Source organism: Tiliqua scincoides, chromosome 1 (genome assembly GCF_035046505.1).
Source record: "Tiliqua scincoides isolate rTilSci1 chromosome 1, rTilSci1.hap2, whole genome shotgun sequence".
Classification (NCBI taxonomy): Eukaryota; Metazoa; Chordata; class Lepidosauria; order Squamata; family Scincidae; genus Tiliqua; species Tiliqua scincoides.
This window is the reverse complement of record NC_089821.1, coordinates 15,870,101-15,894,371: the sequence shown is the minus strand read 5'-3', so window position 1 is coordinate 15,894,371 and position 24,271 is coordinate 15,870,101. Positions and strand designations below refer to the sequence as shown.

Genomic DNA, 24,271 nt, shown 5'->3' with positions numbered 1-24,271 from the left:
AGATTCTCATTCTGAAAAGTAGGTTCTGGTGCTAAACGTTTGAGAACCACTATATAGTATGAATCTTCAGATACTCTGTATAAGGAAGACTAAATAGGAACAATACTTTGAATGTTATAATATAGTGGAATCAAGCTCCATTGCCTTGGTTTTGTCTTTTCATAAATGAAATACGTAGAGCAGTATTCTGTCAGACTGAAATGAATAACCATTTGATAGTTAAAACTGTAATGGGCTCTCCAGTGTCACTTCATTGGGACAAGATATGTTCTGTGTTGTATCAGTACCTTGCTTCCATATGTTTTGATAAATGGACGTTGCAAATATAGTAATAGTAAGTATTCTTTTGTTTGCAAAACAAGTGGTTATTTCTGAAAGAGTTTGTGAGCCTTCAGGAAGGATGACTCTTAATGTTACAATTTTTTTTAAAGTGAGGTTAGGATAATATTTTGAGGGGAGGCATAACTGCTTATCTCTTGACTAAGCAGTCAATGCATAATGCAAGGAGCATTGCATTATGGAACAGAATGCAAAATATTAGATCAGCTTCCACAGCAGTGCCTCACGTTCTGTGTTATGTAGGCATTTTATTTTTACAAGGTTGCCAGATGCCTAAGCTGCTTCAGATAAGACATGTTGCAAGTCTAAACTACTAAATGCATATTAGAGCCAGCGTGAAGTGGGAGTTTCTTACACGTCCAACTTCAGTTCCTTCAATATGATATTCATGGTCCTTCTCTAAGTAGTAGCTTCAGGGGAAAGCCCAAAGCAGCAAACCACATTAAATTAAACTTTACCACTGATCCTCTGATAAATTACAGTTCATTGTTCAGCAAAGTTATTAGCAGGTTATTTATTGGTACCATGTTGCCTATATATATATTAGTGGTTGCCTTATTGGTACCATGTTGCCTATATATATTAGTGGTTGCCTTATTGGTACCATGTTGCCTATATATATATTAGTGGTTGCCTAACAGGTATGTCCTGTCTGTGAGTTCATAATGTGCAAGCTTAATGAATAAGGACAGTGTAATAAGTATGTTTAGCCCCTCTTGTGGGTTACTGCTAATTTTGTCCTGGCCTTCTATCAGCATGATCAAGAGGTTGACATAGTATAATTGATGTAATACATTACATGAACCACTAATTATGAACAATTTTAGATGCCTTGCTGTAAAAGTATCCTTATGATGGTCCTTGTTCATTGACTACAAATAGTTGCGTGTTACACAGTGCTATCTCCATATAATTACTGTTCTTGTTTTTCCTGTGAAACCTGCTACTGCCTCTGTCACTTGACTTCCGGAAAATTTTAAACATAGTGTCATTGTTCAGCTCAATAAAAGGACCCAGTCTTCTCCACACACTGTCGCCTTTAACCATACTCAAACACTTTGCGGAAAATATGACGTGCCATGGAATTACATGAGGAGGGAAATGTTGGTTATTGATTTTTCAAAATTTTCTTCAATTCAGACTTTACTTGCAGTTTTGAAACCTTAGAAACTAGAAAAAGATTTGCAGGCAAAAATACTTAAACCTGTAGTTCTCACACATTTAGCACTGGGATCCACTTTTTAGAATGAGAATCTGTCAGGACCCACCGGAGGTGATGTCGTGACCAGAAGTGACATCATCGAGCAGGAAAACTGCTCCTCCTTCGTGGTGTTCTGCCCAGATTGTTTTTCTCTTTTATTTGGGGGGGGGGGGGGTGAAAACCTAACCAACTCTTTTTGTTGGTTTTTTTCCCTGTTTGGAGCTCGCCATTTCTTAGGTGCCACAATAAAAACTTTAGTTGCCATGGTGACCTGAACTTGTCAAACTGTACTTTAACTGCTTCCTAAGGAGAAAAGGGAGAGGCCACCTTAGAAAAGGTCCTCTGATGTATTCCTTCTGACCATGCATTCCCTCTGATCGTCAAGGGATACACAAGACGGCCTTCTCAAAAGACCTCAAGGGATCATGGGCAGATCTGGGGGACCATGGGTGTGTGTGTCCCCAATGTTGCACCAGCAGAGTGCATAGTTGGGAGCTGGGAAATGCCCACTGGGTGGGGCATTGGTAACCAATGGAGCTGAGTTGGAATGGGAGCCCAGGTCTACCCAATTAGTAGCTCTGGGCTCCATGTCCAGATGGAAGCCCAGCTGTATCCACCCAGCAGATGTCCATAAGCTCAACCAGAAGCCCAGCAGGAAGATTTGGGATCCAAATCCAAACTGGAGCCCAGGTCTACCCACCCAGCAAGTGGTCATGGAGGCCATAAGAGTAGCTAGGAGCACAGGTCTACCCTGCAGGTAAATCTGGGCTCCAAGTCTGGGCTGAAGCCCAGGTCTACCCATCTGGTTGACCTGGGTTCTGGAGTTAAGAGTGTGCTCATGCCCTCCTCAAACACAAGTACTGGATCCGCTCCTGCAAGGGACTGTTAGATTGAAGTGGGGAGAAGAGATGGTCTTTCCAGAATTCTGATCCAAAGGAGATTAGGCCTTTAAAGGTTATTACCAGCACTTTGAATTACAACCAGAAGCAGTCTGGCAGCCAGTGCAGTCTGAACAACAGTGGCATGATATGATTGTAATAACTCTGTACTGGTGTCCGGGGTCAGCCCAGATGTCCTCAGGAGGACCCCAGGCACCTCAGTGTTGGCACCTTGATCAGCTGGCCACCATTGGGGAAGAGTTGGCTGTGAGTCCTCTGGTCTGTAGCCTCGCTTCTCCTGAGGTCACCCCAGGGGCCTGGGCGAGTCCTGGATCTGGGAGCTCCCAGTCCTGGCTTACTCTCCAAGGGCTGAGACAGTCAAATTCCCTTTCGGGTCCTGGACCATCCAGATAAGGCCAGGGTTGCTACCCCCTCTGGCCTTCCCGCTGCCTCAGCTGCTGCTGCTGCTGTACCCCCTCCCTAGCCTACCCAGGCTGCTTATGGCTTAGCTGGCCCCGCCCTTTCTGGCCACATGGCTGTTTGATGCTCTCAGGAGGCCTCTACTCCTGGGGAGATGCCCTGCCTGGGGGCCCAGTCCTGGTAGTACTTGTGCCTTACCCCGCCCAGGAGGCCCCTACCCATGAGGAGACCCCTGCTCCTGAGGAAACCGTGGCCACCGGGATTGGGCCCAGGTGACACTCCCCCTTCTTGATACTGTCATGGTTGCATTTGTGTGCAAGAAACTAAGGTACAAATCCCTGTTCAGCCATGCATCAAGCTGAGTGGCCTGTCTTTCAATGTAACTGATCTCAAGTTTATTGTGAGTTTATTCATAGTTTTTTAAAGTCAAAATACAAGTGTAATTAATAAACACTTAGCAATACAGTATGGTCCATTCCTCATAAGCTTAATGTATATGTTTCTACTAGGGAGTTTCTATAGGAGATCTAGGAAATGCTGAGATAATGTTCTCAGACAATAAACTTGTGATTCTCAACTTAGCTGCCTGTATGTGTCTGGAGAGATCATCCAGTGAGAACATATTGCCCATAATAAGAGGAGACTCAAAGGATCTAGGAGTAAATGAGAAAATATGAATCCCATTTTTTTCGATATAGAAATTGGTCTGAGAGCTTTACATGTTTAATTACCATTTTACATGTTTTTGTATGTATTTCATTTGTTGTTTAGATCGGGAAATGGCTTTTAAGTGTGTGGTTTTTCTATGGACCTGAATAAAGTGAGTTTAAAATAACTTGGCTCTGTTCCTCCTCTCTGTAGATTCATGTGTGCTCAGTTACCTAATCAGGTTCTGAAGAGCATCAGCATCATAGATAGCCCAGGCATTCTTTCGGGAGAGAAACAGCGTATCAGCAGAGGTGAGTCACAGTGCTCAAAAACAATTGCAGGCACTAGTGACCTGTTTTATTATGAAGACTAATCCAGGTAATCTCCAGAGAGCTCTCTGTAGTGGCTTGGCAACAGCATGGTCTAGCCACTCTCTAGGATACCTCTATTTGTTTGCTGTGTGTTAAGCCTGTCTGCTGGACAGATGGTGCCTGGCTTGTGATAAATGCGCATTTCATGCTCTGTTGTAACTGACTGGATTAATATAGCTTTTCTAAGGTGAAAAATCAAAACCCCCTGCTTAGAATGCAGCTTGTTGTTTTCAAAAGAAATCATAATGAAGCCAAAAAAATGCCGCTTTCAGACTCACTGCAGATGCTGTTGTGTGGGACAATACCAGGTAGCTGCTTCATGGCAAGACCGGCCTTGGAACCAGTTGCTGGTTTGATATTATACATTTTAATACATAAACAGGTCCCATCATACACACATTTAATTTGTACAAATTAAAGTATATGTGCTCAGCAAAAAATAAAAGAAAAACACTTTGCATACTAGTGGCGATTCCGTCCGCCATGAATGCGTTTCCCAGACTAAACTCAAGTCCAGAGAGATAATCTGTTGTTCCCTCAATCAGTCTCTGTTCTTCCATCCCTAACCCTGATAGGGAAAAGGGTTCTAGCCTCATCTTCTGCATGACAGTTTCCAGTTTCCTATGTGGCATTATTGGTCCAAGAGAAGACCCTACCTATTGGACCCTAAACTTTTGGAATATGGAAGAAGCAATGAGACAGTCAGTACATTTCTGCTGCGCAAACTAGAACTACCGAAGACAGAAAATGTATCACTGGAAAAACAAAGAGGTTTCTGCAAGGGAGATCTGCTCCTTGTAACCTGAAGCTAAAAGTAACTTCTATATAGGTTATAACAAGAGGGACCTGCAGGACAATACTGCATCTTTCCAGTCCTAATGCTGAGTTGTCTCAAGCAGGCTAATTTCCTTTCTCTCTCTCGCCCACCCCCAGTCTCATGATGCAGGGAGTTACCCTTTACTTTTTTCTTAATTTACAAATGTATGTGCTTTTGCCTAGCTTGGGAGTTCCTGCAAGTATGTAGACACCACTACCTTATTTTGGTATGGTTCTGTTTTGCTTGCAATTTGATAGGCTCTCAACCACCAAAGTGTGCTGTGTGTAAAAGAATGTTATCTCTTCTTTTCCAAGAAGCAGTTAGACTGGCTCTTGTAATATAAAGGGCCAGAGGGCAAAACAACCTTGTCTGTAGATTCCTGATATTCACATGAATGTAGTGCATGTACAGAAGATGTTCTGTTTGAAATAGACTTTTTTCATCTCTCCAATTCTAATTTGGAGAAGCAGAAGTCAGACTCTTACTCCTTTTGTATGATTGTCATTGTCCAAAGTTATTCTGGAAGACCTTGATTTTCAAAATTAAATCTAAAATCACAGTCCAGCAGAGAGTTTGAGGCAGTCTAGACCAGTGATTCTTTATCCCAACCGTTTTTACTTCGCAGCACACTGAGAAGGTGCTGAAATTGTCAAGGCACACCATCAGTTTTTTTGGCAATTGACAAGGTACACCACACTTTTGGCCGAGGGCTCACATCCCCCAATGGCCCTACTAATATATGATTCTCCTACAAAGTCCAGCGTCACCTGCAGACCATTCATGGCTCATCCGTGTGTCACGGCACACTGGTTGAAAATTGCTGACTCTTCTTTTGTATCTGTACAAAACAATCTTTTTTGGGTAAATCTTAGTAAGGCATTACATTGTCTGACTGGTACTTGATAGAACCATATTATATCTGTGGGTAAGAACTGTTCTGCTATTCCATTCTCTGCAGCACTATTATGCTGATAGGTTTAAGGATATTGCAGGTTTAAGGATATTGCACAATGGATTTCAGGTTTTGAGAGCCTCTCACACTCCTTGCATGCTAGGCTTTGTTCTTATGGTTCATTGAGTAAACTGCAAAATTAGCTGATGGTTACCAATTAGTCATACATACTGGTAGTAAACTAGTTTCTCTTCCTGTGACTGAAATGTGTCATTCCCAAAGTTTCTGTTGGTCATCTGCTTCTGTGTTGGCTACATTTGTTTCTTTGTGGGTTTTTTCCCTTTGAACAGTACTTTTTTTTTCCCTTTGAACAGTACTTGATTTAAAGGGCAGGATCACAGTTCAGTGGTGGAGCACACTCTTCAAAAAAGTAGGGTAGCAGAACTCTGCAAAACATCTGCCTGAGAACTTGGAGACTTAGTGCTAGTCAAATAGGGAGTTCTAAGCTAGATTGACCTATTTATTTGAGAGCCTAATCCTAACCTGCATTGGAACAGGCAGACTGTCTGGCCTGTGCTGTATCCAGTACAGGTTTGAAGATGGAGGGAGTACAACTCGGTGTAAGGGGACTTATGTCCTCTTGCCCTGAGTAATGCTCCAACCACCTCAATAGGGCTAGTTGAATCTGCGCCAGTGGAATCGCTGGCACAGATCTGAGCAGCCCAGTATAATGCCAGGCTGCTCAGGAAGGGGGGTTAGGATCTGGCCTACGTGCCAGAGGCCAAACCCACCCTCCTCCAGGGCCTGGTCCACCACTGGCCCAACCTCCACCACCCCAAAATGCCCCTGCTGCACCCTCCTCAACCTCCTGTACCAGCTTCCCCAACTGACTTCTGCCAGGCGAGTGCACATCCTTGTGCCTTGCTGACTCCTAAGGCACGTTTGTGTCGCCTTACACCTGCAACAATCCCAGGTTGACACAAGGGACGTGTGCACTCAGGATTGTGCTCTAAGACACCCTTTGTGACTCCATATGAGAGTTGAACCAGATGTGACACTTGATGCATCATTTAGACTTGCAATTTTTGCCTTAACTTAAAACAGCAGGTATAGAAGACACAACTGGGCCCAAGGCATGTGGGGAGGAATTGTTTAATCCTTGCCCCTTGTATTTCAGTCCCAAAACCTGGTCCGCGGGCTGGATCTGGGGTTTGGAAAAAGCCCTCCCACTGTGAGTGGCACTTACAGTTTTGCAGCCTGTGCCCAGATCAGCATGAAAGAAACACAGCACCGTGGCAGAATGGCAAGTGCCGTTCAGAACGGGGAGAACTTTTTCAAGACACAGCAGTTTCCAGTTTTGAGACTGCTGCGTTAGAGGATTAAAATGGCTTCCATAGAATTATATTCAAAAACTTACTGTGTTTGCTCTTTTTTCTTCTTTAGGTTATGACTTCTGTCAGGTACTACAGTGGTTTGCTGAGCGGGTAGATCGCATCATCTTGTTGTTCGATGCTCACAAACTGGATATTTCTGATGAGTTCTCGGAAGCGATTAAATCATTCCGGGGTCAGGATGACAAGATCCGGGTCGTATTGAACAAGGCAGACCAAGTGGACACCCAGCAGTTGATGAGAGTCTATGGTGCACTCATGTGGTCCTTGGGGAAAGTGATCAACACTCCAGAGGTCTTGCGGGTCTACATTGGTTCGTTTTGGGCTCAGCCCCTACAAAACTCAGAGAACCGAAAGCTGTTTGAGGTAGAGGCACAAGATCTCTTCCGGGACATTCAGAGCCTACCGCAAAAGGCAACAGTGAGGAAACTCAATGATCTTATAAAGCGATCACGACTTGCAAAGGTAAAAACAGGCTTCTGGCTGATCTGATGGATTTACTGTCATGTCTCCTATGCAGCGATGGACAATCTATACAGAGAATTAAATTAAGAATAGGGTGGTTGTAGTTTAACCTTTAGGGGAACAGTGAAAACCTGGCAGCCTGACTCGCTGGACAGTTGGAGCAAGGGCAAAAAGCAGTGTCTCTCAGTGAGGAATTATCCAACTGCATCTTCAATATCTGACTTTATTCCTTTTTTCTTATTTAAACTAATCCTGAATATGAAGTTTTATATTTTCCCCACCTATTTTCAAATGTCACAGAGGTGAAAGGACCTTCGGGCAGTGCAATCCTAGCTTGTGCTGGAACAGGCAGGCCAGAAGGCCTGTACTGTATCCAGGGGCTAGAAGTGGCTCAGCTGCAGGCAAGGGGAAATTCTTCCCCTTACCCCCGGGTAAGTCACCATGGCTCCCTTGGAGTTGCGCCACCTCAGGAGGTGGAGGAGGTCAGAGGAGAACGAAGCAGCTTAAGCCACTCCGCGCTGCTCGGGGAACGGGGTTGGGATCCGGCCAGGTCACAGTCCCGCCTCCTACTCCCTAACTGCCTGCCCCCAGGACTGTCCTCTGCCTGCCCTCCAGTGCTTGTCTGCACTTCAGTGTAGTGGTTGACTTAGGTGATAGTACAGTGCTTTTTATGCATGCTAAGATTTTTCTTCTTTTAAAGAAGCGTCCATTCCAAATAGCCTCCGACAGTCCTAAAAGGAGGAAGTCCATAAAGGAGAGAAGCTCAGAAGAGGAAAAAATGTCAGCATTGCAGAACATAGATACAGAACTTAATGGAACTTAATGGATTTGCTGATAATTTTGCAAATGTGAACTTGTTCTTCAGTGTAGGATTAAAAGAATTCAGTGAAAAAACCCACAAAATTAATGAAACTGCAGCTAAAGAATACATGATTTTAGTTCCTTCCAAAATAATTATAGAGCCTGCGAATAATCCTTTGATATTCTTGTATAATGCAGCATTTTTTTAAAGTAAAACCATTATGAACTTTCTTTGCCCTTGCCTCTTTCTCTTTCCTAAGTTGTCGTCAATTCCTGCCATGCCAGAATAATCAAGCAAATGTATTTACAGCTCCCTGTCAACTTCAAGGTCTTATCAGTCTCTTCTGGCAATACTTCAGCCCTGTGTGATAAGTCATACTTAGATACTTTGAAGACTGAAAATGTTCTTATCTTTCAAAATGCATGGGGTGCTTGAAAAATGTACTTGGTTGGATAGGACTGGGGGAGTATTGAGGAAGGCATTTAACCAATGAAACTTTGCGTGCCTTTCATAAGTGTGTCAGCACTTGGGATTTATCATCCATTAAAATGTGTGTGTGTGAGAGAGAGCCATGCAGCAGATTGACTGGAGGTTTTCTTCTTTCAAAATAATCTTTTTTTTTTTTGGTGACACAAATGATTTATAGAGGGTATGGTTCTTGCCATGCTGCTTATCATATTATACAATCACATAAATTTGGTCTCCTTTAACAAGTACGAGTACATCCTGAAGGATTAATCATTAATAGCCCTTTAAATGTAATATGTATAAACCAAGAACATTTGTTGTAGGCGCATCTCTTTACTGACTATGGAATAAGTAACCTATCCCAGTGTGTGCTGTGAATGTAGTGTGAACAGAGGCTGATGTACTCTAGTAATAGCTGGGTTGTTAACGCCATTTCTCCTAGGATATCATGTGTTGTAACCCTTTTATTATAAACTGAAAACTAGTTAATTTAAATGTATTAGTTTAATAATCTGCCTCTTGTTCATTAGCAGAAAAACTCAGAAGCCAGAACTCTCAGAAACTGTGTGGAATGAGAGCTGGGAGAGCTACAGTTTGGGGTTGGGGAATTCCTGAAAACTGTATGGACACAGCTTCCTTGAGCACATGGACTTCATTCAGCAAGTCTTAATCACCCATGTGCATCATGTATGAAACATAGTTGGCACTCCTTTTTGTACATAAATTAACATTCAGCAAGGAAATACTTGGGGAAACTTGCCAATTTAAATTGATAGGTTTGTACAGGTCTGGCTTCCTAATCCATGGATTTTGGACCAGCAGATTGAACTCACCACAGGTTCTGAACCCAAGGTGGACGGTCCAACCTGAACTTCCAGTCGTGGCCAGAGTTGTTCTCCAGTCATGTCCGGAAGGCATTATGAGTCCTGTAAAGGCCAAGTGCCTGGAAGTGACTGTTAAGCACCTCCAGGGCTCTTTCTGAGTCCTGTAGAGGCCACATGCGGCCTCAGAACTGCTCCAGATGCAATCAGAACGAGGTTTTGGCCATGTCTGGAGGCCCTCTTCAACTGCAACTTACTGATTTAATTATTTGCAGTATCTGTAGGGTGGTCCTGGAATGGATCCCCTGTGGATACTGAGGTCCAACCGTATATACAAAATGTTGCATTAAAATATAGTCCAGGCTATGTATACTATACTAAATGTTTCAGTTTCCTAAAGTACTTTAATGTCAAACAAGACACTGATGTGCTTTCTTAAAGTTCCCTTATGGCACTCAAGGAATGCTTTAATTGCAGCACAACATGAACTGTGTTGCCTCTTCATGGCTGCTTAAATACAGCAACTATGAATCTCACTCACACTCTTATGTTTCATTCAAGGCATTGTGTTACCTGACCCTCTGAGAATTGAAGGCTTCTATAATTTGTTTTCCTGTAAATCTATACAGGTAAACTGTGAAAGCTTTTGAGCACAGAATATGTTTTACTTTAAGGTTGCTGCAATTTCTCTTTAGCACACTAACCTGCCAATTTAGTCTGCTGTATTTCAACTACATTCTGCAAGGACTTATGCCTGTAGTATCTGAAGTTTAGTTTTACCTTAGCATGTGTATGTTTTGCCTAGTCCAATAAATAAAATGTTACTTGAGACTTTTCCCACCAAAATGTAAAGAGCAACAGAAAAGAGTAAGCTCCCATTGTTGCTCTTTTTTTTTAGGTGCATGCATATATCATTAGCTACTTGAAGAAGGAAATGCCTTCAGTTTTTGGAAAAGAAAATAAGAAAAAAGAGCTGATCAGCAAACTACCCGAGATTTATCTTCAGTTGCAACGAGAGTACCAGATCTCAGCAGGAGACTTCCCAGAGGTCAAGAAAATGCAGGTACTGTGTCTTAATTGATCAAACAAAAGTACAAGTAAACATGCTGTCAACCAAATTGGGTAAAGAAGCCAGCCCACTTCCAAGAAGGGGTGAATAAAAAAGTTCTATATGCACACTTGCTACCAAATGGCTCACTTCTTATAGGGTTAGTCCTCTGGTCATGTAGGGATGCTAACCCTAGAGCAACCATTTTCAACCAGTGTGCCGAGACACGCTGGTGTGCCATGAATGGTCTGCAGGTGTGCCACAAGAGTTTGGAAGAGGGTCATGTATTAGTAGGGCCATTGGGGGATGTGAGCCCCCCACCAACTGCATGGTGTGCCTTGTCTATTGTCAATAAACTGATGGCATGCCTTGACAATTTTAGTACCTTGTCAGTGTGCTGTAAGACAAAAAAGGTTGAAAAACACTGCCCTAGAGGGATCAGTGGGATTAAAGAACCATGTAGATCCTCTGAACATGAGTTTACAGCAAAATGGTACTTCTGCCATCACTGCTGTGGACAGAACCGAAGAGCTGATATTTCTGAGAACTTCTGTACCACTCTGCAACAAAGGTAGAAGTGTTATTATAAATGAGTCCATATGAAAAAGGGAAGGGAAATCTTTCACTGGTTAAAATTCCCTTCAAAATATTACAAGCTTTTAACTAAAGTGCCTGCAGCAGGCTTAACTGAACAGAGGAAAATTGAAATTTCTGATTTGTTTAAACTGATGGCTGTCTAACTGAATCTGTACCTCTAACTTCAAGGCTACAAAAGGCACTTGTTAATGAGATTGCTAATAGGTAGGCCTTCCTCAAAAATAGTGGCAGCTGGTTTGAGTTTCACAAGCCCTTTATCTGACGTCCAAACTGTGTCTCACTTAGTGCAAGTAACCTTTCCCCCCCCCCAAAAAAAGTTTTGCTTTGTCTTTTTTAAAGAAAGAAACCCTAAGAAAAGCCCTACATTGGGGGGGGAGCACAGTTAACTTTCCCCTTCCAATGGTCTTTCTGTTGAAAATTTTTGCCTCCACCCAAACTACAGATCATATAGTTTATCTCATCATTCCACCCAAGCTACAGATATCCATATAATTTGTAACCAGGGGTGCAGTGGAGGGAGATTTGCAGCAGAAAAACCTCCATAGGAAAAAGCATTCAAAAGTGTGTCTGTAGTTGTTCTGTCTCTGATTGCATCTTTCGTGGCTGTTATGGGGCAGAGGGATGGGAACTTTGTGTGACTTGGCATCATGAATAGTTTTTGCCTTGGAGCTGTACCTCTACTGAAAATGTCAGCAGAATGTTAGTCATTTCTGTGTCACTCTTTCTGTGAAGTCTCCGAGATTTGTTGTGAAATGGGGAACAGGAATACAAATGGGAAATGGGTTGTTGATGGATACATTCATTCAATAAAGAAAAGATACCAAAATGATAATTAACATTTCACAGTTTAGACTGACTGCATTGTGAGTTAGTAAATTTCACCATACGTTAAATTTTTCCCAGGTCGTACTGACCTGATGAAGTGACCCTGTAAATTGTCCCACCTCAAGATCAAGATTTTGCCACAATCTGGAAACCCTTTCAGAAGGGTGCAGCACTAAACCGAAGGTCACAAGATCATTCCATTATACCAGAGCTGCCTGGTGACAACTTACAGTGTTCAGACTAAGGTTTGCATGGTGGTTGCACCTAAAAAGCATCTTTCTGGAGAATGTCACTCACTTCTGGTGAGGAAGCTAGTCTCTCCCACCAAATAAACACTTGTAACCAACATTCCAAGTCTCCAGAGGGGAATTAGTAGAACTTTCCACTTAGCAGAGGCCTTGATGGATTAGTAAAGAGGTTTGTTTGGGAAAGAGGCTCAAGGCAACTCTCAAATCTCTACAAAAGAAAAAAATGTTGAAGAACAGACTAAAAATATGCTTGCTCAGTACACACCCAGCTCTCTCAAAGAGGAACGAAAACAATGCCAAATATGCAGTCAGTGTGACTAATGAAAGATAGAGACAAGGAAGGATAGAGGAAAGCTGTGGGCATTTGTTGAAGCTGCTCTAAGAACCAAGGTTCCCAGTGTTATTTTGCAAGGCTTGAGAGCTGTATCCTGTTTGTATTTAGCCCTACTTCATGTAACAAATTCTACTATCTTTCTCTTCAGTTTTGGGAGAGACCAACAGTTTCATCAAAGAGAAATTGAACAAATGGCCTTGCTTATGGTCTTCATATCTGCTTTTTTCATTTCACAGGAATTGTTGGAGAACTATGATTTCACGAAATTCCATTCTCTAAAACCAAAGATGATTGAAGCTGTGGATAACATGCTAGCCAATAAAGTTGCCTTCCTAATGAATTTGGTTACCCAAGAAGAACGTAGCATGCCTACGCAGAAGGTCCAGGGTGGAGCATTTGATGGCAACACAGCAGGACCATTTGACCGAGGCTATGGGGAAGGTGCCCAGGAAGGAGCTGGTGAAGAGGAGTGGATTGTTGCCAAAGACAAACCTGTATACGACGAGATCTTTTATACTCTCTCACCTATCAATGGCAGAGTCTCTGGGATCAATGCAAAGAAGGAAATGTTGACCTCCAAACTGCCAAACAGCGTCCTGGGGAAAATCTGGAAGCTTGCGGATTGTGATAGCGATGGCATGTTGGATGAGGAGGAATTTGCATTAGCAAAACATCTTATCAAGATAAAACTGGAGGGATATGAACTTCCCAGTGTCTTACCCCCTCACCTGGTACCTCCATCACACAGAAAATGTTTGAATGGGCGGTAGCATGTTTATGAAAACAGTACAGTTCAAAGGGGTGGAATCCTGTTCATAGTGAAAGCCATCAAAGCCCAATTTTTAAAGAACTTGAAATTAGAGTCTTTTCAGGGTCACTTACATTTTTTCCTCTACAAATGCCACTTTTGTGTGTGTGTGTATGCGTGTGTGGGATGGAAACATGAAAATTGTTGTGTGACAAGGCTCATTACATGTTATATGCAGTTGGAAAGCTGTGATTAGCTGCAGCTTTCCTGTGTCTTGATAGCTTTTACTATCTTATTAAAAAAATGCTTTCTGACACTTGAAGTGACCCTGAATTAGATACTATGTTCAGTGCAAGTCAAGGAACCAGGAATGTGGTGTGGAATTAATCTGTTAATAGTTCTGAAAGCCTTTAACTAAATGTTGTTATAAGTGCCTTTTAGATGATCATCAGTAAGATTTTGTGGATTGGAAGAAATTTCTTCCTTAGCATTTTTTCACTGTTTATGATCGAAATATAATTGAATAGGTGTGAAATCTTTCAACTCAACCAAATATGTTTTAATAATGCAATGCAAAACCTCCCAAATTCTTCAGAAGAATTGCAAGGCTTGAGAGCTGCACCACCCTCTTTAGGAAAGCATTGACTTGAAATAACTTCTGTCGATTCTAGGATTCCCTGTTCACCTGAAATTCAGTCAGAGCTTGTTAGGTTTTTAAGGTCAGGTGTATAATTTTAAGCAAAAATTTAAAACACTCTTTGGAGTAAAAATTGATACTTGTTTTGTGGAATAAAGGGAAAGGTATGCTTGATTTTAGTGTTGATTTTAGTTCAGAAAATCCACTGTTTCAAATTACAGTGTATGTATTTAAATTGACATTTTAGTGTGTATTCGTTCTATAGTTAGGGTAAGGTCGCTCCCTTTGTCTTTTTATATGTAGAGTACAGAAGAGGAATCCTGCTTGACCCAACAAAGGGTCTGTCTCGTTTCTAAAGGAAGTCCAGATGTAGGGTATAAATGCACTAACCTCCCTATTGTTTGGCCCCAGCATCTTACAGGGAAAAATATACTCTCTCAGCATATGGAAGCACCACTTAGCTCTCCTGGCTGATGATTGATCTATCTTCCATATAGTTGTCAAATCTCCTTTTAAAACCATCTAAGCCAGTGGTCGTCACTATATCTTATGGCAGTGAGTTCCACAAGTGAAATGTGCATTACATGAAGAGGGACTTTAGAATACTGTGAAGTTGGTGGCAGCACCAACAGCAGGAAAGAAATACTGTAGTTCAGTGGTTCTCAAAAGTTTGGGGAGCATTACTCCCTAAGTAAGTCTTTGCAGGTGTGGGGCGAGGGGGGGGTGCTTTTACTTGCTTTTACAGAAGCAAGAAGCAGGAAGTGTGGGAGCCCCACGCGGCCCTCCACAGGGCTCCTCGAGTTTTAGAATGTTGAGAAACAGCACACACAAACACATCCTGCAAACCAGAAGTGATTTGCGCATGCTATCAATATTCTAACATTCTAGCCTCACAGAGGTTTGCATGGGACTCCCTGCTCCTGCCCAAAGTAAGTAAAAGCACCCCCCTTGCCACCCTTAGCAACATAATCCTCGGGATTGTTTTGCTGTCCTCGACCCTTCCTCTGCCCCTTAAAGGGATGGAGGAAGCTTTACATGAACTGGTGGGTCGCAACCCACCAGTTTGAGAACCACTGCTGTAGTTGGTTTTCTTCATATATGTTCGTATGTCTCATATGTCTTCATATAGATAAATATAAAAACTGTTCAATTCATCCACTGCAGTGATGGTTTAGAAAAGGATCCAGTTGGAGAATTTAATTTCTCTCCCCCCCCCCCCCCAAAGTGTAGCTTTTGTAAGAAGTCACCTCTATATATGACAGAACTACCTTGTGGAGATATATATATATTGTGTCAATAAAGGGTGTGCTAACTGAAACTAGTTGAAAGCATTTTGTACAAGTAAAAACAGTTTGGTCATATTTCTAGAGCTTTATGCTCAACATGCTTACCAGATTTTCTTGCACCTACATTCTTTTCCATTTTTTCCACTTACGGGCAGTTTTGATGCTATGAGTACTTGCAGCATCAGAAGATAGAATGACCACCTGCAGATAGGGTGTAGTATTCCGACCAGAGTCTGTGGCATCCTTGGTAGTAGCAGCTCTGCATGAGAGAGCACATGAGGTCAGCCACTCCTGCTGCAGTGCCTGTCTACATTTTGTCATGTTCACTTCTGCCATTGCCTATCAACTTGGTCTGATCAGGAGGAAGTGATGGTATTCTAGAAACAATCTTATCCCCTTATCTTTCTCTTCATATGAAGCTGCCTCCTATAGGCAGTTTATCTCAATATTCTCCACTGTGCCTAGCAATGACCAGTCCTAGCCTAAGATGAAATGGTGCTGGGAATTTTTATTCCCACCCCCTTTTGTGCATGCATGTCCAACTCACCAGCTTGCCCACCTGCTTACTGTGAAGAGGAGGCATACAGGTAAAGAGGCAATGACAGCCTGTGTGCTAGAGCACCCTGTTCCCCTTACTATGAATTATTTGCTTCTGCGACAGTTGTCTTCCCTACCCATCTGCTTCTTCAGATATGTGGGTGGGGGACATTTGGAGGATGGAAGATAATTGGAACACGTGGTGAAACAGCTGGGTAGTGGCGTAGTGGGTAGTGGGTAGTGGGTTTCACGTGGTGAAACGTGGCTGCTTGGGTAGGTGGCAAGTAAATATGTGGTGTGGAGTAACCCTGCTGATTTGCCTTTTTCCCAGTCTGCTGTTTGAAGCAACTGGTTCACCCAGCCTCATGGGTGGGCCAGGCTTGGCAGCGGCACTCCCAAGGCACCAGGCAAGCTGTTCTTGCCTCTGTCCTGCTACTTGAAACCCTTTTAACTGAGATGCCAAGGACTGAACCTGAGATCGTTGATACACAAAGCAGTGTCCTACCACTGAGCTGTGGCTTCTTACCTGGCTTGTTTTGTGTCACTTTGAAATCTTTGTTATAACAGCTCTTTCTGCATTCCATCCTTGCATTAGTTCACAGGTGTTTGTATGGCAATTGAAAAATTAGGACTGATATACTATTTACTGCATCTTTTTTTTTACTGTTGGTCACTGGAAAATCAAAAGCACACATACATCTGGTAACTAACAACTCTAAGCAGACTTGTGCATATCCTCTTTGCTTGTGTGCTCACAATCATTAAGGACAAATAATACCAATCAGACCAACTTTGTATTTTTTTATTTTTTGCTTCCCAACTTGCCATTCTTCATTATTGCCAGTGCCACCTTAGATGTTTAACGTCAGTGTGTTCTTTCTGTAACGTAATCTCTCTAAACTGAAAGCTGGTGTATTGGTTTTAAATAAATGAGCAGATGTCTCTAGAATGTGAACCCCTTAATATAATCAAGATGTGTGGGACCTAATTTATAGTTAAAGCTCCCTTTAGCATTTTAGAGCAGGGCACTTTGAAATGATTGGCCAGTCATTGTATTACTGGAGATGATGTTCATTAAAGCTCAAATGACAGATACTTTGCACACATACTAATCTCAAGGGTTTAAATTTCATTATTGTTGCACTTTGATTACTTGCATAGTAATTACAAATGTATGTAATTTTTTGCATATACTTTTAAATCATTTTTTGTAATGGTGATTAAAAGATACCGCTGTTCAATAAATTTAGAACGCACATTTGTGATTCGATCTTTCTCCTTTTTGAAAGCAGGATTTGCATGTTCCTGTGGAGGGCTGCCATCTGTTGGCCAAAAGGTAGTACTGCAGGGCATGGACTTCACTGATATGTAAGCCTGCTTCAGATGTTTCTCTCCCCTTGTGTTCTTTCATGGTAGAGGAGAGGGATGTTTGTGTGCTGCTTAGTTGTTTCACCTCTGGTGATGTCATGATGTATCACTGCCCTAACTTCTTTGTGGCCGGTGGTTGACTGCAGTGATACTTAGGGGATACACTTCACTAGTGGCATAGTGCTAAGGAACACGCTGCCCTGTGCCTATCTTCTTCCCACATGTACAATGCCACACAGGAAAAATATCTATATAGGATTATCAATCAAGGGGTCATTCTTATGGAAACTTTTCTCTTTGGAAATCTTGGGGGGGAGGGGGGATTCCAAACTTAGAAGCTGTTGAATTTAGGAGGAAAAGTGAATTTGCCGTGTTACTACTTGACGTTATTATCTTAGAACAGTTTTTCTCAAACTGTGGGTTGGAGCCCACTAGGTGGGTTGCGAGCCAGTTTCTGTTGTGACCCATTCATTTCAGTATTTTATTTTTAATATATTAGACTTGATGCTACCCTGTTGACTGTATTTGGGGAAATGTCACAGATCTGTATGTTCAACAGGCTACTATGAAGATGCTTTTAACAATGATAGTAAATGGTACTTACTCCTGGGTAAGTGCAGGTAGGATTGTAGCCTAGGATTGCTAAAATAATTTCTGCTTGATGATGTCCCTTCCAGTCATGACGTCACTTCTGGTGGTTCCTGACATTTGCTTTCTAAAAAGTGGGTCCCGGTGCTAAAGAAGTGAGAACCACTGTCTTACAGAATTTTAAGAAAATCTTAGAAAATTTAAGATTTAAGTTTTGAAAATATTGTTGAATTGGAAAAAGTCAAGTTTAAAATCTTAGGGTTTTTTTTAGCAAATTTTGAACCTGTTTAAATACTTTTGAATGTTCCTAATTCAGAACAAGACATTCACTCCTTAAGCAGACAGTAAGTAAACATAAGTAAGCACCAGCATGCAGCCCACCTATAATCAAAGAAGCAACAAAATAGCAGCAGTAAAAGTTTCACATAAAAAAGCAATAAGCAGAGAGTAAGATTTGCCAGCTCCCCCATCCCAACACCCTACTGCAGTGGTACTCAAAAACTTTTCCAGCCAGTGGCTCCCTTGACCCCCGTGGCTGTTGGCCATGACTCCCCATCTTGTTCCTGAGGGCTGGAAGTGACATCATTAAACAGGAAGTGGCCAGAAATATTAACTATATTAAATATAATATTATATTTATTATAAAATAATATTAAATATTTATTAATACACAGCAATATACATGCTTTATAAATGATCAACTGCTGATCACTGTTGGAGACAGGATGCTGGAGTAGGTAGATTTTGTCTGATCCGGGAGGACTCATTTTTTTTAAACTTTGTAAGCACACCAATAGAATTGTTTTATCAAATGAACTTTGTGAACAACCAGTCTGACCAACATCACACACGCCCCTGTGGACCCCAATCCAACTAGACACTTCTCCCATTCTCCTTGGATAGGATTGAACCCTTTATTAATTCAATGAAATTAAATTTTTCCAGCAGCTGGTGGGGAAAACAAAAATAGACCATGAAAATATATCAGAGCTGTTAAGGGTTTGGTTAGGAAGCTGATTTGTCTCCTATACTAGGAGATGCACAGCTCAAGCCTATGCATGTCTACTCAGAAGTAAGTCCCATTAGAGTCAATGGGACTTACTCCCAGGAAAGTGTGGATAGGATTGGGCTGGCAATCACTTCATCAATGGCTGATAAGTATTCCCTTCAAATAGCAAAATTCATCACTTTAAAAATACAGCCTCTCCTCTTCAGTCAAACAACAAGATTAATAAATCACTTTCAAAACAGTACCCTTTTTCTGCTCCTGGCCAAGTAAAGTGTGTGCTTCTCTTCCCCCCCCCCCCCACCTTTGCCAACTGCATGAAAACAACCAGACCCCTGATGACTGGTAAAATAGGAAGTGTTTTATTTGGGGAGGGGGAGGAAAGTGGCAAGGTTTGGAGACTGAAAGGAGGGAGTGGAAGAGGGAGGGGATTGAAAAGAGAGATTTCACTTTGATGAGAAGTGATCCCAGACTGGGAACTAGGAACCAACCAGACAAGGATCAGTGAGGGTTAAAGACTGCAAGCTGAGCAAGCCTGGTACTTGCTAGATGGGGGTTGGAGTTGAAAAGCTTTGGAAACAACATGCAGCAAACACAGAAGCCTCAGAGTGGAGGGCGAAGAGGGCGGGGCGGCAGCAGACACTCTCACAGTTGAACAACTCCGTTTCTTCTGCTTTAAAAAAAAGCGCAGAAGACAGGCTTGTATTCTGCCCAGGGGTGAGACTGTATCACTGCGAGAGGACATCCCGCGCCTCCCCTTTGAGTTCCTGGCGCCTCCCTAAAGAGCTGCGCCGCACAGTGTGAATAACACTGCCCTACTGATACTAAAACAATATAAAAAAAGCCTTCGGTCCCTGCCAAAATATTTCTAAGGAGGGGGGCACTCTAAGGTCCCAATCCTAAACAGTGCACACCAGCTTACTGCCGGCACGCACTGTCACAAACGTACTGTAAGGCATGTCTGCGGCACTCAGGATTCGGCTGGCTGGTGCTAAAATTGTCAAGACACACCACCCAGTTTCTGGACAATTGACAAGGCACATCACACTATCGGTAGGGAGGTCACATCCCCCCCCCCCATGGCCCTACAAATATATGATCTTTCCCCAAACTTCTGAGGCACACCTGCAGACCTTTCGGGTTACACCAGTGTGCTGTGGCAACTGGTTGAAATTTGCTGTGTTAAACACTTGCTTTCAAATTCCAAGACTTGGTAGTATTTTTACACTTGAATTGCCCCATTCATGAGACAATTCGCAGCTGCCACAAGATAAGAACATAAGAACATAAGAACAGCCCCACTGGATCAGGCCATAGGCCCATCTAGTCCAGCTTCCTGTATCTCACAGCGGCCCACCAAATGCCCCAGGGAGCACACCAGATAACAAGAGACCTCATCCTGGTGCCCTCCCCTACATCTGGCATTCTGACTTAACCCATTTCTAAAATCAGGAGGTTGCGCATACACATCATGGCTTGTACCCCATAATGGATTTTTCCTCCAGAAACTCGTCCAATCCCCTTTTAAAGGCATCTAGGCTAGACGCCAGCACCACATCCTGTGGCAAGGAGTTCCACAGACCGACCACGCGCTGAGTAAAGAAATATTTTCTTTTGTCTGTCCTAACCCGCCCAACACTCAATTTTAGTGGATGTCCCCTGGTTCTGGTATTATGTGAGAGTGTAAAGAGCATCTCCCTATCCACTCTGTCCATCCCCTGCATAATTTTGTATGTCTCAATCATGTCCCCCCTCAAGCGTCTCTTTTCTAGGCTGAAGAGGCCCAAACGCCGTAGCCTTTCCTCATAAGGAAGGTGCCCCAGCCCCGTAATCATCTTAGTCGCTCTCTTTTGCACCTTTTCCATTTCCACTATGTCTTTCTTGAGATGCGGCGACCAGAACTGGACACAATACTCCAGGTGTGGCCTTACCATCGATTTGTACAATGGCATTATAATACTAACCGTTTTGTTCTCAATACCCTTCCTAATGATCCCAAGCATAGAATTGGCCTTCTTCACTGCCGCCGCACATTGGGTCGACACTTTCATCGACCTGTCCACCACCACCCCAAGATCTCTCTCCTGATCTGTCACAGACAGCTCAGAACCCATCAGCCTATATCTAAAGTTTTGATTTTTTGCCCCAATGTGCATGACTTTACACTTACTGACATTGAAGCGCATCTGCCATTTTGCTGCCCATTCTGCCAATCTGGAGAGATCCTTCTGGAGCTCCTCACAATCGCTTCTGTTCTTTACCACTCGGAAAAGTTTGGTGTCGTCTGCAAACTTAGCCACTTCACTGCTCAACCCTGTCTCCAGGTCATTTATGAAGAGGTTGAAAAGCACCGGTCCCAGGACAGATCCTTGGGGCACACCACTTTTCACCTCTCTCCATTGTGAAAATTGCCCATTGACACCCACTCTCTGCTTCCTGGCCTCCAACCAGTTCTCAATCCACGAGAGGACCTGTCCTCTAATTCCCTGACTGTGGAGTTTTTTCAGTAGCCTTTGGTGAGGGACCGTGTCAAACGCCTTCTGAAAGTCCAGATATATAATGTCCACGGGTTCTCCCGCATCCACATGCCTGTTGACCTTTTCAAAGAATTCTATAAGGTTCGTGAGGCAAGACTTACCCTTACAGAAGCCATGCTGACTCTCCCTCAGCAAGGCCTGTTCATCTATGTGTTTTGAGATCCTATCTTTGATGAGGCATTCCACCATCTTACCCGGTATGGATGTTAGGCTGACCGGCCTATAGTTTCCCGGGTCCCCCCTCTTTCCCTTTTTAAAAATAGGCGTGACATTTGCTATCCTCCAATCTTCTGGCACCGTGGCCGTTTTGAGGGACAAGTTGCATACCTTAGTCAAGAGATCTGCAACTTCATTCTTCAATTCCTTAATAACCCTTGGGTGTATGCCATCAGGGCCCGGTGACTTATTGATCTTTAATTTATCAATGAGGTCTGAAACATCTTCTCTTTTAACCTCTATCTGACTTAACTCCTCGGTCAGGAGGGGCCGTTCGGGCAGCGGTATCTGCCCGAGGTCTTCTGCCGTGAAGACAGATGCAAAGAACTCATTTAATTTCTCTGCCATCTCTAAGTCTCCTTTTATCTCCCCTTTCCCTCCCTCACCATCCAGAGGGCCAACCGCTTCTCTGGCGGGTTTCCTGCTTCTAACATATTTGAAGAAGCTTTTATTATTCCCCTTAATGTTGCTGGCCATGCGTTCCTCATAGTCTCGCTTGGCCTCCCCTATCACCTTCTTACATTTCTTTTGCCACAGTTTATGTTCCTTTTTATTCTCTTCATTAGGGCAAGACTTCCATTTACGGAAGGAAGCTTCCTTGCCCTTCACAGCCTCTCTAACTTGGCTGGTTAGCCATGTGGGCACTCTCCTGGATTTAGTGGAACCCTTCTTTCTTTGCGGTATACACCTCTGCTGGGCCTCTATTACTGTTGTTTTAAGCAGCCTCCATGCACTCTGGAGAGACTGGACTCTTTTTACCCTCCCTTTCAACCTCCTTCTAACCAGCCTCCTCATTTGAGGGAAGTCCGCCCATCGGAAGTCAAGGGTTTTTGTTAGAGATTTGCCTGGTATTTTTCCCCCAACATGCACGTCAAAACGGATTGCAGCATGATCACTGTTCCCCAATGGCTCAGTAACGTTTACATCTCTAACCAGGTCCTGCGTACCGCACAAAATTAAATCCAGAGTCACCTGTCCTCTGGTGGGCTCCGTGACTAGCTGATCTAAGCCACAGTCATTTAGCACGTCAAGAAATCCGGTTTCCTTATCGTGACCAGAACACAAATTGACCCAGTCAATATGAGGATAATTGAAGTCCCCCATGATTACAACCCTGTCCTTCCTTGTCACCTCCCTGATCTGTTTCCTCATTTCAAGGTCCCCATCAGATTTCTGGTCTGGAGGACGATAGCACGCCCCCAGTATTACATCGCTGCACAAGCTTGGTAATTTAACCCACAGAGATTCTACGGTGGAGTCGGACCCACCTTCAATCTCTATTTTGCTGGATTCTATCCCTTCCTTAACATAGAGGGCCACCCCACCTCCAACACGCCCCTGCCTGTCCCTCCTGTAGAGTTTATAGCCCGGGATTGCGGTATCCCACTGATTCTCTGCATTCCACCAGGTTTCCGTTACGCCCACTATGTCAATATTTTCCCTTGTCACCAGACATTCCAGTTCTCCCACCTTTGCTCGTAGACTTCGGGCATTCGCATAAAAGCATTTATACATGGAATGCCCCAGGATGGGCTGCTTATTCGCTCCTTTGTCCCCGCATCCTCTCATTGTGCCAAACCGTCTATCACATCCCATCACCCTACCTTTCCCAATTTCTTCTCCTACCCTGCCTTTGTCTTGTTGTTCTCTAACCTCCCCATCCTCATCCCATAGGGATGAGGAGTCCCGAACCGGATGCCCCTCGTACTTGTACTTGTGTACTTGTGTACTTGTGGCAACTGCAAGTATGTACTATGAACCTCAGGAACCACACATGTCAATGGAATGTGGGAGGGGCAAGCTTCATTTACCATGGTATCTGCCAGCACTAGAACCCAAGTTCCCCTTATAGTCCATTATGTCAACTTTATATCAGCTGTAAATATGTCATAATGAATCACCAGGGCTGCCAAGAACCTTTACCCCCAATATTCAGATGACCTTTTTCCTTTCTGGTCAGGTGTAGAGTTTTCATTTGGATTATAATCACTTCCTTGCTGTCAAACCATTCAGAGTTCACATTGAGCTCAAGAATAGGACAGACATTCCGGATCAAAAATCTCTCTGTACTGTTGAATGGCTACCGCCTGAATTTAGAAAGGACATCTTCACAAATTGAGTAAGTTCATATTTTGCAGGATTCCTTTGCTTTCTATGTATGGAACAACTGAGGGTGTAGCACTGGTGGCAGTTTGCAGTGTGGCTAATAATGAAGATCCACCTGAATGTCTAATGTTATTGCTCTGTGAGGAATGTGCTTGCCAGTGGGGGGAAAAAAGAGGGTTCAAGGCAAAAGAACTGATAATCTTTTGTTTAGTTTTAAATGTGCAAGAAAATGGACTTTTCAGTAACTGTATTAAGTAACTGGATATCAGGGAACAGGGTAGCTGAACCAAGAGTGTGATTGCTATTAGGTAACACTTTTGCTTGACAAAAACTGATCTGATCATTTTGCTGAGTTGGAAATTGGCTATGGGGAATGTGGGTAAGAGACTGGATCCTATTCAGAAATTCAAGAGTGAATACCCCATAACATTTGTGGTGGGTGAGGCAGGTGAAGTGTGGAGGAAATTCTCTCTAGTACAGTAGGTGCCTGCCTCTCTCCCGAGAGAGAGAGTGAAGGCGGGCTCCATTTCCTTTCTAAGCAACCATGGGTGGTGAGGTTAAACTTGGATGGCATACCACCCTGCCTAAGTCTAGCCAGTACCTACATGCTATCCAGTTCAGCCAGTGATAATCCCTGCCTGCAGAGGGCAGTCCATATGTGGCACCTTTGGTTGGTC

General features: G+C 43.2%; 1 protein-coding gene across 1 annotated transcript in view; it reads left to right on the top strand.

Moving 5' to 3' along the window:
• EHD4 (EH domain containing 4) overlaps positions 1-17,031 on the top strand; it is a 32,111-nt gene extending 15,080 nt beyond the window's left edge. Inside the window, exons 3-6 of the mRNA XM_066630919.1 lie at positions 3,700-3,797; positions 7,010-7,422; positions 10,412-10,576; positions 12,802-17,031. Coding sequence (XP_066487016.1) covers positions 3,700-3,797; positions 7,010-7,422; positions 10,412-10,576; positions 12,802-13,335 — 1,210 coding nt within the window. The 3' untranslated portion in view covers positions 13,336-17,031. The remainder of the gene's footprint in view (positions 1-3,699; positions 3,798-7,009; positions 7,423-10,411; positions 10,577-12,801) is intronic.
• Positions 17,032-24,271: the final 7,240 nt, after the last annotated feature.